At 55.4% G+C, this 14,640-nt stretch overlaps 1 protein-coding gene across 1 annotated transcript in view; it reads left to right on the forward strand.

Annotated features, from left to right (window-relative positions):
* Window positions 1–14,640, forward strand: part of FGD5 (FYVE, RhoGEF and PH domain containing 5) — a gene marked incomplete at its 3' end in the record, with an annotated part of 78,314 nt that overhangs the window by 18,187 nt on the left and 45,487 nt on the right. The window contains exon 2 of the mRNA XM_084247927.1: window positions 14,430–14,562. Coding sequence (XP_084104053.1) covers window positions 14,430–14,562 — 133 coding nt within the window. The remainder of the gene's footprint in view (window positions 1–14,429; window positions 14,563–14,640) is intronic.

The raw sequence follows: 14,640 nt of genomic DNA on the forward strand, positions 1-14,640 counted from the left end.
ATGTCTTATGTGTGTGCAAACGTGCAGGGACACGAACACATACGTACACCCCCCACTTTTTTAAACGTAAATGGACTCACATGGACCACGTCTTCCAGACCTCGCTGGGTTGGTCTAGACATGGCTCCCTGCGGGGTCACACAGGTCTGCTCCCGTTCTTCTTGATGTCCACAAGGATTCCAGTTCTGCTCACCTATTGCAGGACACCCAGCTGCCTGCCAGTCCTGTGCTCTTCCAAAAATGCTTACTTAATAACTTTGCACATACTTATAAATACAGCTGAAGGTTAAGATAAACCAAAATCAATTCCACCCCCACCCCCAGGTCCACATAAGCACCATTCGCATTGGCCTGTGGCTCCTTCTTGGTCTTGGCCGTGTGAGCGCACTGCAGGGTGGCTGCCGGGAATGTGGTGTTGTGCCTGCATCTCCTGTCTTGCTTATTTAATGGCATGTTGCAAGCAGCTGCCCATATTATAAATAACTCACTAAATTAATGCTACTGTGAGGACATCTGCGCCAGGCTCCGCGGACCTGGCCAGTGACTGCTCAGGTAGTGGATTTGAGTGGTGGTGCCCCAGGTGAAGGTGCCCATCCCCCCTGCATTTAGGGTGTGTGTTATATCTTGCTTTGTTGTATACGAAGAAGGCTCAGTGAATGTATTTGTCATAGATGCTCTTTCAGCGTTCGTAGAGGGTCGCAGTGCAGAAGGGGGTCCTGTGTGGCCAAAGAGCTCTGTAGGGCTATGTGGTGATCCCCCTGACCCGCCCCGTGGGACCCACCCAGGGCGGGAGCTGCAGGACCAAGGGGGACCAGCAGTCATTGTGAGGAATAACTCGTGTGATGATTGCGACCGCGGAGAAGCGCCCCCATGCGGGGTGGCTGCTTGGCGTGTGCCCTTGCAGGGCACCGGCCCGCTGGGTCGCAGGCTGCTCCGCCCTGCTTGGTACCAAATTATGGAGGCTGAGAAGCAGCAGAGAGGGGTCTGTGTGAATAATTCACTATTCTGAGACACAAAGGATTACTGGAGGGAGGCAGGAGAGGAACAGGCTTAGTTAAAGAGAAGACACTTTTTTTTTTTTTTTTGGATAAGATTTCAGAAAAGATACAGGAAAAGTCAGCGCCCAGGGGCACAGGATAACTGACGGCTGTCCTTTCTGGTTTATCTAGAGAGGACACAGGTGGGGTGTGGGTCCCAAGGGATCTCCCGTGCATCTGAGTGTAAAAAGAAAGCCAGACAGCGCTGTGCTTAGGGTATGATTGAGGGGTGCCTGTGCCCCAATCAACCCTCTCCTGCCTGCTCCTGTAGTTCGCAGCCTCCTGAGTGTGTTCTTCCTGGCAGGACCTTCCTTAACCACCCCCAGCTGCTCTCAGGGTCTTTGCACAGTCCCTTTACCCCAAGGAGGACTCAGGCTGTTGCTAAATTCCAGGCATTCAGCTCCCATCTCAGCTGGGACCATGCTCAGCCTCACAGGGGTGCTTTTTTCCTGGGACGGGAGCCCCAGTTATGCAACTGCATCTTTCAGGGACCCAACTGAGCACACACCCCCAAACCTAAATCATTGGACCATGAGGCTGCCCCGTCTTCATTGCCCCACCTTGTGGCAGCCCCCAGAACCCACCTCCGGGGCCTTGCACACTTCTGGGGACCATGTCCCTCAGGCTGTCTGCTGTCTTACCCACGCCACATCCTGAGCCTTCTGACTCCCACAGCTGCGTCTGTGCTGTGCTATGCCCAGCTGCTCTGCCACTCCTTTGGGGTGCACCCCTTCCTGGGGGTACAGTGGGGCCCATTTGAGCTACTGCTTTCCCCTCAAAGCCCTCGTTGTATCTTCTGGCACTGAGTGGCTGATGCCACCTGTTTCTCAATGGCTTTGGGATTTCCTGCCGGCTTCCCTGCTCCGTGGCAAGCTCTGGCAAGCAAGCCCGGCTCCCCCTTCCTGTGGTGTCTATAGACACCTGCAGTTTCAGCACGGAGTGTGGCTGTGCAGGTGTGTGGAGGGGCGAGTGGAAGATGGACAGGAGGGGTGTCAAACACTGGTCTCCGTGACCGTATCATCTTGTGCAAGCCAGTTGCCCCTGGGGACTCCTCTGTGCTGTGCTTCCTCCCCACAATTAATATAAGAAACAATTCCTCCGTTAAGAGAGAATTTGTTGTATCACCTGAAACCTGATGTTTCTCATCCCTAATTTTACAACCCCGAGCGGAATACTTGCTATTTCTTCATGGAGAAGAGAGTCTAAATCGAGTTGCCTTTTTCTTGTGTTTGACATTTTAGTTGATTTGTTGTTTTTCTTTTTAGACTCTGGCTCTCCAGGCAGGGGCTGGGTCTCTGGCGCCAGCAGGGTCTCCGCAAAGACCGAGCGGAGGGGCCCTGTGCTCAGCCGCCTGGGAGCCCTTGGCTTCTCTGCAGCTTGGACCCTGCACTAGAAGCGACTCTCTGGCCGGGAGAAGAGAGAGGCGGGCGTGCTGGGCCAGATGTCCTTTCTGCTGAGGCCTTTTCCACTTAGCCTGGCAGGCTGGGACCGGGCTCCACTTCCCTCTGAAGACACAGCTGCTCTCCTGGGGGCTGACACTGAGTCACTGCGTCAGCCTGGCTGCTCTTAGCCCTCTGCCCCAGGGCCCCGCAGCAGCAGGCTCGCATGCGGAGGGCCATCTGGATGCCATGTAGCTTGCTCTGATGTGTGTGTGTGAGTGGGGGGCGGGGGGCAGGACCTGGGAGCTGTGCCTGGTCCACCCCACACTCCCGCCTCCCCCGCCCTTGATGAGGTCTCGGCCAGCCCTTCCCCGTCAGGGAGTGTTTGTTCATGGACAGAGCTCCAGGAAGCTCCTTCTTGGGGCTGGAGGGAAGGCAGGTGTCCTGGGGTCACCCCTGTGTGTTCAGCCCCGTGAGTTAAAGGGAAGGGACCCCCACCTGCTGGTGGGGAAGCTGAGGCTCAGGAAAGGGACAGGCTGCCTGGGCTTGCACGGTTGGGGCAGCTGGGATTAGAACTTGAGACTCCCGACGTGGCTGCAGTAGTTTTCCCGTCTCAGTGTGCCGTCAAACCACCACACTCACACCCCCAAGCTTGAGGGTTTCTGGGCCCTGCGCCCAGAGATTCTGATCTGCAGGCTGGGGTTCTGTGCAGGGGTCTCATTTATAACAACCCCCCAGGCACCCCCAGTTCATCCTTAGGGAGCATTCCTCCAACCACGTGGCTTTTCCTTCAGCCCCTTCAACCCTGCTGCGAGGTTTCAAACAGCAGCGTGGTGAGGGGTTAGCCCGGGCAGATCTCTGGCCTTGGTTTTCTCATCTGTGAACTGGAGCCAGGACTTCCTACCTCATAGACCCTTTGGAAGAATTGAATTAGACACATTGTGTTTGAATGAGAAGGGAACCCCAATTTCTGCTGAATAGGCCACCCCAAGCCATCTCCTGCCTTGTTCATGCCGTTTCTCACTCCTGCAAAGTCTTTCCCTCTTTCTTCTTGCTAACCCTGCTGTGCTCATGGATTGCCTAGACCTGCTGGAGACCAACTACCTTCTCGGGCATGCGAGGAAGCCCTGGTCCTGGAGTCGCTGGAAAGGACAGGTGTCTCCCTCAGCTCAGATTCTAGCTTCTGTGCTTCCTGGCATTTGAGAGTTAGACATTCTGCTTTTGCTCATTCAGAAAAGGCCTGTTTTATTTCCTTTCCTGTTGCTCACCCGTGTCAACAAAATCCTCCCGATGCCAACGCCCCGCCCAGGTCACTCCCATCGTGAGGCAGACAGGGACCCGGCCCTGCGGGCGCGCAGGATGCCCTGAAGGAGAGGCTGCGTTCAGCCAGACTCCGAAGCTGCTTCACTCTGGGCAGTTAGGATTTAGGCGAATGTAGTTTGTAGCGGCTGGACCTCCAGACACGGGGTTCTCTTCTCCCCTCACAAGGCCAAGGCATTACCACCATTTTTTTTTTTTTGGTGGGACCCTCGCCAGCGGCCGGGGAACGAACCGGCACTGCAGAGGCTGTGGGCAGCCTCGCAGCCCAGCGCTCAACTGCTGCGCCACCAGGGGAGGCCCCATTACCACCATTTTTATCTGTTAGTGCCTCTTCCTGCTCTGAGAGCTGTGGGAAGTTTCTTGGAATCAGGAAATCTGGGAGCAGGTGGTGCAGGCCGGATGAAGTTAGCGGGCCTGCTACAGCTGGTGCCAGGCCCTGGGGCAGAAGAGGGGGCGGACTTGGTGTCCATGGGGCTGTGACTCCCCTTTGTCTTACAGACCTCACAAGATGTCTGTAAACGCGAAAACCATCTAATGCACTTTCTGTTTGGGCCTTGAAATCCCCCAGCTCCTCCCTGACCACAGCAGGACGGATCCCAGAATCTGGAGGGGGTGGAGACTGGAGTGGAGCAGTGTCCAGCAGGTAGCGAGGAGGGCACAGGAAAGAGGAATAGGCTGCTCCAGGCAGCTGGAGGTACAGAGGGGAGACCCCACGCAGAAAGCTCTTGGTTTTTTGAGGTGGAGGCAACTGGCTCTCATGGAAATGCTTCACATGAGATCTTCCTCCTGCATCACCAACTTGGGGACGGCTCACTGTCACTGAACCTGGGCACACAGTCTGATCTTTATGTGGAAGAAAAGGCTTCAGCTGCTTGGGTACTTGGGGGCCTGTTCCACAGGGGACTGAAAGGTGGGGTTTGTGAGGATCGGGCTGGGCGCCCTGCCATCCCTAGAGGTTCTGTTTTCCAGCTCATTGTCTCTTTTCCAGCACTTTCTTTAGTCCCAAGCCAGCCTTGCCTATGCGATGGGTGTTTTCCCAGCCTCTCATTGTTGCAGTCTCTGTCCTGGGCGTGTGGGGCAACAGCTGTGCCAGCTGGCCTTGCAGCCCCGCTCTCAGAACTCAGATTTCAAAGCAATTACTAACCAGAGCAAAGCAGGCCTAGCTGCACAGCTCGTAAATACTTCCAGATGCCTGCCTTGGGCCCTCAGCACAGCCCACACGGCACCGGGCCCATGGGGTTGTCGCCTGATGACATGCCCCGGCACTGGGTCCAGAGGAGGGGAGCACTGTGCAGGTCCCATGAGGTCCACTAGGGGAACATAGAGGCGTTGTCCCTCACACAGGGGAGACTTCTCAGCCATGGATTCAGATGCCCGGTTCTTGTCCTGCCCTTCTACTCTTCCCGTGGCATCCCTGCTGGTCTCTAGGCCTCCCTGGACCTCTGTCTCTCCTCTGTGCTGGAGGTGATGAAACCCACCTCCCAGGCGTACGGGAAGAGCCAGTTGCAATGAAGTACATGGAGGTGTTTGTGGGCTGAGCCTGGCGTGCACGTCCTGGTTGGACAGTAAGGAGGCCCATCTCGTGCGGCCCACTCCTAGAGCCAAGATGTTCCGTCCAAGGCGAATCACAGGAGGTGACAGTCATGTATAGTTTCTTTGGTGTCAGAGAGGTGAGTTCTAGTCCCAACTCCACCACTTCCAGGCCTCAGTTTTGTCATCTGAGACCTGGGGTGCTAACACCCCACACCCTGGCCTGAGCTTGTGTGAAATCATGCAGGTAGGCGCTTGCCGGGGGCTTGGTCTGCAGGAGGCTCTCAGCGCAACTAGGATGTTAGCACTTCACCAAGAAAGACATTCAGAGTTTATCACCTAGATGAGGCTTCTCAATGGCTTCCTTGGGAATGTGGCCCCCACCTTCCACCCGTGGCACATGGGTTGGCCTTGCTGTCCACTGTCTTGTTTGATCTCCCAACAACCCACAAAGCCTGCAGAGTGGGGGTTTAGTGGCCACTTGATAGATGAGGAGAGTGAGGCTCAGAGGTGGGAGCTTTTTACCCAAACTCACAGGGTGAGTTACTGGCAGGATAAGAGTTCCCTGCGTCTTAGAGCTGCCCTCCTAATTGAACCTCCTAATTGAACCATTTGGAGTTTGGAAATCCAGCCTAGAGCACATCCCTGCTGGGCTGTACCCTAGAGGCCTGGGACTGTCCTAGGTGCAGCTTTCGGTGAACACTTAGAAATGGCAACAGCCTGTGGCTACCGTGCAGCGTACTGTCCTAGGTGCTTCTCCAGGCCCTCTCCAACCTGGTGAGGTTGGTGCTGTTCCCGCCGTTGTAGAGATGCCCGAGGTTGCAGAGCTGCTAAGTGGTGGAGAACCAGGTTCTGGCTCCAGAGTTCGTGCTCCTAAGCAGCCTTCTGGAGCCCACCTGCCACCCTCAGTGTAGAAGGTCTAGTCACAGGGGCTGCACAGCTGGCCCTGCGTTGTGTGATAGCCTCGCTGTGCAGACTGGGACCAATCACCTTCCCAGCCTGACTTTGCCACCTATGACTTGGGGGCACTAGACTGTCCAGCTCTAGCAAAGGTGGCATTTCTCTAGGTCCAGGGAGCCTGGGGTGTGGAGTGGCCAGCTCAAGCCCTGGGTCAGCCATTGTCTGCTGGGCTCTGCTGGCTGAAGGGGTGTGGCCCCCCCAACTGCCAGGCCCTCCCCAGGGAGGAAGTGTCAGTGTTTACAGGAAATGCATGACAAGGCTTAGGAGCTGGGGGTGGGGAGGGCAGCAGGCCTCCCCCACCCAGATGTGTGTCTGGGCACTGGTGGCACCCCTTCTTTCCCCCCTGAGGAAGAGGCTTTTTGTTGTTGTTAAAGGGAACAGTCCCATGTCCCAACCAGGCCGCCCCTTCCCTTGCCTCCCCCCTCCCCCCCACTCCCCCCACACCCCCTCATCCCCCTCCAAAGCTGGCCCAAGCCGGAATGCCTGGAGAGCCCCTCCACCAAGGGAGTTTCCTAGGAGCTGAGGAAAATGCCCTGGACCTCACTTTTCCCACCTGTCATGTAGGTGACTGTCTGAGCCCCAAGACACAGCCAAGCCCACTCTGAGGCTCAAATGGGCCTGGAGCAGGCAGCCCCATCCTGCCCTGTGACCCTCGCAGCACAGGGGGGCCTCAGTGCACCCCAGAAACCTTCCTCACCAAGTGTGTCTACATTGAAATTTTGTAAAAATGGGCCCTGCGTGGATTGCACTGGAGGCTGGGTTATTTTTAAAAGTCCAAATAAGAATCGGAGCGAAACCTACATTCACTGAGTCTGTGCCAGTTGCCAGGCGCGGTCCCTGCCCGAGTCTCCTGCCCGGTAAGGGACGGGGGTTGGAGTCGCGGATGCAGGAGCCGAGTGTAAGTCTGGGCACTGCTGCTTGATGACTGGGCCCCCCAGCAGGTCCCCGCCGCGCCCAGGAGCCTGTTTTCTCATCTGTGAGATCGAGGCAATAGGTTGTTTCCCACGCCGCTTCTTCATCCGTGGGTTCCTCGTTGCCCCAGTCACCCCAATCTCATTTCCAGCCTCCAGTGCCCCCTCCCTCTGCTCTCCCAGGTGCTCCTTCCTTGGCTTAAACCTGGCACTGGCTCCCCATTTCCTCTGGGAGACCTCGCCAGCCTCTCATCCCAGCCCTCCTTACCTCGTGGGGGTGATGACAGTCCCCCGCTCCCCGGGCCTGACATTTCTCCCCTCTGTGCCTTCGCCTGAATTTCCCCGAGAATGTTCTCCCCATCATCCTTTTCTTTGTCTCCTGCTGGATGAACTTGCACACTCGTGCAGGGTCACTTTTCTGTGCTTTTCCTGCTAGCATGCACCACCCTGCCCTCATCTGCCTGCCTGCCTGCCTGCCTGCCTGCCTGCCTGCCTGCCTGCCTGCCTGCCTGCTTTCCCGCTGGGCCGCTGGGGCCTCCAGGGCCCTTGCCGCATTGGAGTCAAGCCCACAAAGCGGAGCAGCAGGTGCTCCGTCCCGTGTGCCTGGTCTGGCGGGGCAGCTGTGAGTTGGGAACTTCCAGAATCCCTGTCGGACGCACACGGGAACCTACCTGGCAGCGGTGCTTCCTCTGGAGTCAGTTCACAAGCTGACTGCAGGTGTTCCTCGCTGAGTCCCCACTCTGCAGGGCGCGGGCACTGGCAGCTGTGCAGAGCAGGCCCTCCGCCCGGGGAGAGGTGTCCGTGGCGCAGGGCCAAGTGGAGGGGAGCAGGGGTCTTCTGTTTGCGATTCTGTCTGTGAGGGGTCCACAGGGTATGCTCGGCTCCACACCCCAAACTAGTGGCGGAGGGAAGACTAGACTCCAGGTCTGTAACTATCAGTCAGTAACTCTGTCCCAACTTTTAGCTCAAACTGATTATGGCAGATAAAATCACCAGGCAGTGTCCTGAGCGTTCCCCTACCTCACTGATCTAACCTCAGAGACCCTGGGAAGGTCAGCACTGTCATCGCCTCCTTCTTACAGAGGAAACTGAGGAAGGTTAAGCAGCTGACCCAGGGTTATTGGGCTGACAAGTGGCAGAACCGGGTCAGGCTGTGAGGAGGTAGAACTCCAGCTCTTGTTCCCTCTGCCTTTGTCCTCTGCTGTGGGCCCAGAAGTGGCCAGAATGTAGGGTCAGTCGCCTGAGACTGGAGCTGCTGACAGGCCAGAAACCTAAGAGACCATCCTTCTGGGGGGGGACTTTTCTACCCCCTTGTCTGTTCCCTCTCTGTTGGCCCATCATTTCAGGAGGCCGCTGCAGATCTTTTAAAACTATTAACTCCCTAGGGCCTCCCCGGTGGCGCAGCGGTTGAACGCTGGGTTGCGAAGCTGCCCGCAGCCTCTGCAGCACCGGTTCGATCCCCGGTGGCTCCCTGGCCTCCAGAGGAGGGTCCCGCATGGCGCGCAGACCTCTCCTGCCGCCCGCTGCTCCCCTCAGCAGTGTCCTTCGGTCTTTCTGCCTGCTCTGCTCCCCGCTCTGGCTCTGGTGAATTCTCTCACCCTCCCGCGCTTCTGACTGTACCCAGTGCTTGTATAAATAAACAAACAAACAAAAAAGAGTTCTCCTTTAAAAAAAATAGTTTAAAAGTATTAACCCCCACCCCCACCTGAACCTCCAAATCTTAGTTCATGTCCGAAAATCTCTTTGGCTGAGAAATACAGTAGTTTCGTTGGGGCAGGAGGAGGCTGAGCTGGTGTCAAGGAGAACAGAATTCCTGAAGCTCCCTATAAACCTCTTCATATCACTAGGATGACTAAAATGAAAACAGAAGACAATACCCAGTGTCGATGAGGTGGAGAAGTTGGAGCCCTCATACCCCATACACCCATGGAGTCATGTCGTGTGGTGCAGCCACGCGGAAGGCAGGCTGCAGTGCCTCAAAACGTGAAACCTGTAGGCCGCCCATTCTCCCAAATATCTACAGAAAAAGGAAAGCACATGTCCACATGAAGGGTCACCCACAAGTGTCCTTGGGAACATTATTCCTAAGAACCCAAAAGTAGAAACAACCTAAATGTCCACCAACAGATGAATGGTGGTGAATTCACACGGTGAAATATTAGTCAGCCGTAAACAGGAATGAAGATAAAATGCTGCTACCTGCTGCCATGTGGATGGGCCTGGGGAATATCAGACTGAGAGAAGCCAGTCGCAAAAGGAAAAACACTATATGATTTCACTTCTCTGAACTGCCCAGAGTAGGCAAGTCCACAGAGACAGAAAGGAGCTTAGCGGTTGGCAGGGGCTCGGGTGGGATGCGGGTGACTGCTGAAGGGCATGGGGTTCTTGGGGGTTGATGAAAATGTTCTAAAATCAGAGGTGCTGATGGTTGCACAAGCCTGTGAATATACAAGAACACTGAGTTGTTTGCTTTAAAAGAGTAAATGTCATGGTATGTGAGTTGTATCGCAACAGAGCTTTTGTGACAAGAAAGCAAGCCTCTGAGACACCATCGACACTGCGTTTTAGCGGCGGGAGGGGCTGTCCCAGGTCAGAGAGCAAGGACACACTTCTGTTTCTGTTTAGTGGAAAATGAAAATTGAACTTTTGAAAAAAGCCTCCCCTTCAGCCATGTTTCTGGGAACCATTCCCAGCACTATCCCTTGGCCGACCCTGGCGTGGGACGCCCCCCCCCCCCCCCCACCGCCAGCAGAAACCCAGAAATGACGCGGCCCAGCAGGCAGCTGCTTGGGGAGCCTAGCCCCCACTGCGGGACCCACAGGGGCTTCTCATCTCTGGGCATTGTGTTCAGCATCTCCATTTTACAGATGTGGAAACTGAGAATGGTCACACGGCCCAGCCCTAGCAGGGGGTCAGCAGTGAACCCAGGCATCCTGGCCAGTGACCCTGTCCTCTTGGGCTCTTTCCCTGTTTCAGAGCAAAGATCCCCATTACAATGCAGAGATATCTGTACCCATGAACATCTCAGTGGCCCTTGGGGTCAGTTTGGGTGACAAGGAAGAAGCAGAGTAGAAGGTGCCCCCTGGGGAGGGCCTGGAGAAGTTAATCCCTGCAGAGCACCAGAGAGGGTGCTGAGGGGGTGGAGGTCTGGGGAGGAGACAGGGCAGGCTTGAGTATCTGAATGTGGGAAGCCCAGATTTTGCACCCAGCCCACCTCTCTGTCCACTTCCAAGCTCTTCCATCTCCTCTGCTTATAGGATGGCCTTGGTCACTGAGCCAGCCGTCCTCTGTCCTCCATCTCCAACTTGCCAGCTCCTGGGCTGCTCAGCCGGGAGGCCTCCTGCCCTTCCTCGCCGTCTTGGTGAGCTCTGGGAAAGCTCCAGCTATCTGGGAGGACCCACGGGCATCACAGCTGCAGTCTGGCTTCATTCGCACATATCACACCAACAGGACGGAGTTTGGGCCGAAGCACCCACTGGGAGGTCCCCAACGGGGGACGCGTCCATGCTTTATGAGTTATTAGGTCGCTTTGGCTGTGCCCGTGGTGTTGGTTCCCAGCGAGTGTCACTAGGATGGGATTTAATGGGCAGAGCTGGACTGCGCTGGACCCATTACAGCCACTCGTCCCCCACGTGGACACACATGTCCTTTTACGACTCCAGGCAGCTGGAGAGGACTGTGCTCGTTGGGAGGGTCACTTAAGGTAATGAGCTCTGTGTTTTAAAGGGAAACGTTCCCTTTAAAGCACAAGTTGACCCAGAGGGAGGACGCAGCTCTGTGGTGATGCGTCCAATGGTTCAGAACTTAGATCTTCCATGGGCCCTGGGCTGATTGGGAAGGACGCTCTGTGCAGGAGTGGGCCATGTTCACACTTGTGTTGTCACTGAACCCCGTGCTGGCCTTGCAGAACTGCTGCTACTTTGCAGACAAGAAACAGAGAGGATGGGTGACTGGCCCAAAGCCCCACAGTGACTCTCCTCTGACCGATGCCTGAGTTCCAGGCGACCCAGTCTCCTAAGCTCACAGTGCTGACCCTCCGGGCCTTTGCCTGTTCTCCTCAGCACATGTCATCACCTCTGATTTACAGATTTAAAAAGCGAGAAGACAAACGATTGAAGCATGGGACATTTAAGTAAGTTGTTCAGAGTGGTGGAGCGGGGGTCACCTCCAGCCGCCTGACGGTTGAGCAGACTTTCTCTGAGGCCAGAGAGAACGTTACAGTCATCTTTGATTCCTCTGTGTGTTAGCTCCTTGAAGTAGGTCCTAACTGATATTTGTTGAATGAGCGAGTGAGGGAATGCGTGGATGGAAGGACGGCTGGGTAGGTGGGCGATCGGACAGATGGGTGGGTGGATGGGTGGGTGAATTTATGGATGGGTGAGAGAGTGGAGAGATGGGTGAGTCAGATGCGTAGGCGGTTGGCTTAGAGGGTTTTCTCCTAGGTATCGGTGTGCTCGAAGAAGCGACCTGGAGACGGGCTCACCTAGCTGTGATGGGAGAGGGCCTTCTGCCTCCAGAGGCTCTAGTGTGAAGGCGCTGCCTGCCCGCGCCCCACTGCACTAGCGGCATCCAGTGCCGCGGGGAACGCGGAGGGCTTGTCTAGGTTGTGTCTGAGTGGCTGCAGAGCCACTAAATAGCTAAAGTCTCAGAGCCCAGCCTCCCCCGCACCAGGCTGTGTGAAGGACACTCAGGGTCAGGGGAGCAGATGGGGAGATGGATGTGATGTGTGGTGTCGGGTCTGGGCTCAAGGGAGGGCTGGTTACGCAGCCAGGATGCAAATTCTGCCGGGGCTGGACGGAGCGTGTGGGCAGAAATTAAGAAAACATTTCTTAGAGGTGTTTCCCCCGTGTTTGAAGACCAGCCTGGAGCAGTACCCGGTGTTTACAGGAGCAGCAGTGCTGGCACTTGTAGTGTCAGAATCAAAATGTTTTGATTTGCTTATTTAATGAATGACTTTGATCCAAGATCAAGTCAGTGCTCTCGCTTTCCCTGAATCCGCAGAGGCATTTGGATTATACTTGATCTTTTATGTCCTGAAAGGGTATTTTTTTTAATGGAGACTTACCTGTTGTGTTCACAGTCCCTAAGAACAGTGACATAAATGAGTCAGAAATGCCCACCAAACCCTTGTCTCCTGACTTCTGATTTAAGTCATCTTTCTAGGAAACAAAAGCCGGAGGAAGAAGTAAAATAGATGGTGTCTGGGCCGCAGGTCCGGCCAAAGCTGAGGTCAGTTGAGGAACGCCCGGTGCTGGGCCAGACCCCGCAGCTTCAGCTCCCCCCAGGTCCATGCGTCTCCTGGGCGAGCAAGACCCCTTCAGTCATGCGTGTTCCAGAGCAATGATGACATGGTCCGTCTTAGAGCATTAAGAGAATAACGCTGTGACATCACAGGTGTCAGTACTCCGACGAGGCCAGGGGAGTGGCAATGTTACAAGAGTCGACTCAAGGACGGTGTAGGTACGCTGTAGAACTGCTGTGTGCAGCCGGGGCCGGGCTGATGGTGCAGCGAGTGAACGTGTCTTGAGTTGTGACGTGTGGCTCGCTGTTCTGTGCAGTTATGAGCAGCCCAGCAGCTTTGTGATTAGCCACTGCCTGGGAGCATGGGGACTCCCTTGCCCCGTGGAAGGATTGGCAGGACTCCTTTCCTCCTTTCCAGAACACTCTAGGAAAAGCCTGGCACATTTTTTTTTTCTTGATGAGGAGGAGTGGTCCAGGAGCACAGCTCACTGTTAAGTCCCTATCATTAAGGGTTTTCCTCCATGGAGCGTAAGGGTCCCTGCTGGGACCCGGAGGAACCATTCCCCTAGCGTCTGCAACTAGCAGCTGGTGCTGGAGGGCGGGGAGCTGGGCTGAGTGGGACCAGTCCATGTGGTCACTCAGTTTCTCCTCTCTTGATGACCCCACCCTGGCCGCTCTTGCCTGGGCCCATACCTGAGGCAAACAGTGCCCCTGCCTCCACAATGGCTGCATAAGATGCTCCCCTATCTCTTCCCATCATCCACCCAACTGCTCAGCATCATCCCAGCATCTCATCCCAGCACTCCCAGAAGAAAAGGATAAACATTGATAAGAACGTATAAGGCTGGCTGCCTAGACGTGAGTGTGAAGAGAGGTCCGTGAGCACTTGTCTGGGACCTCATGGGCAGTGGCAAGAAGGAGCCAGTGAAGGTGTTTGAGCAGGAGAGGGCCCCGGCCCTGTCTCGGCTGTGCGGCAGTCCCCATGCTGTGTGGGACAAGAGGCGGGAGCAGGGGCCTGGCAAGAGGATGTTGCCATGGGCCAGGAGCCTCCTCTGTGGGGCTTCAGAAGTCAGAGACAAGAAGGCTCATCTCTTCAGGGTGGCTCTGCTACCTAGGAATGCTTCTCTGCTCCCGTGCTGCCAGGGGCTGACTCCTCCACTCTGTGGTCCCAGCCTTGGGGAAGTCCTTCCTGACCTGTCTGAACAGTCCTGCTTGTCCGTCTCTATGAAAGCACTGCTTTTGTCTCAGTCATTTGCCACAAGCTGTCATCTTGAATTAGCCTCCCTTTTTGAGCATGTCTGTTTTACTCACTAGTGTTGTACCTACTTCCTACTTCCTACTTCCTAACCCTGGACTTGGCATAAAGCTGCAATGAATAAGTATTTGTAGAATGCATGTATATTTAATTCATTAATGGCAATGGCTGCATAACAGAGCTATATAGATAAGAGATTGCTATCACCCTTGTTTCAGCTTTCTGAAGCATTGATCCTCACAGCATTTGCCAAGTAAGCAGGATCCTTCCCAGATAGCTCAGTGGACACTGATTCCCTGAATTGCATCTTGTCCAGCATCCAGCTGATGGCAAGGAGAGAGGTGGGAATGTACATTCCAAACTCTGTCTCCACATCACTGCATTCCTTATTCAGGCCCAGAGGACATGGCCACCTTGAGACTGACTGATGGGTGACCACGCCAGTCTAGACCGCCAGACTAATCCAACTGAACATCTCCTGCCCTCATAGTAATTATTTGTAGTGATTTGCAATTATTCAGCATCCCAGCCTGGCTCATCTCTAACAGGGAGAGGGGTCTGTCTCAGGATGTGCAAAGGCGCTGAGACAGCAAAGAGCTTGGCATACTCACAGAACTACACGGATACCAGCATAGCTGGAGCCTGGCGGGTGGGAAGGTTTGTGCTTCGCTTCTGGGTCTCAGTGGAGGGCACAGAACACCAGTTGCTGACTCTGGGCATCCATAGGGCCCTGCCTGTTCACTTGGTCTTGGCTGCACCGTAGCTCTAACCCCTCTCCCCTCTGCTCTGTCTCCAGTGCCTACACAGAGCCCTACAAGGTCTGTCCCATCTCAGCGGCAGCCACCAAGGAGGACCTCACATCGGATGAAGAGCAGGGGAGCTCGGAGGAGGAAGACAGCACTCCAAGGGACCCCAGCCTCACTCCCAAGGTAGGGCCCTCATGGATAAAGGTGTGGTAGGACGTGGGGCATCAGAGATGTGAAGGTGGGGAGAGGATGGTGTGTAGG

This window comes from Talpa europaea, assembly GCF_964194135.1.
Source record: "Talpa europaea genome assembly, chromosome: 11".
In the NCBI taxonomy this organism is placed as follows: Eukaryota; Metazoa; Chordata; class Mammalia; order Eulipotyphla; family Talpidae; genus Talpa; species Talpa europaea.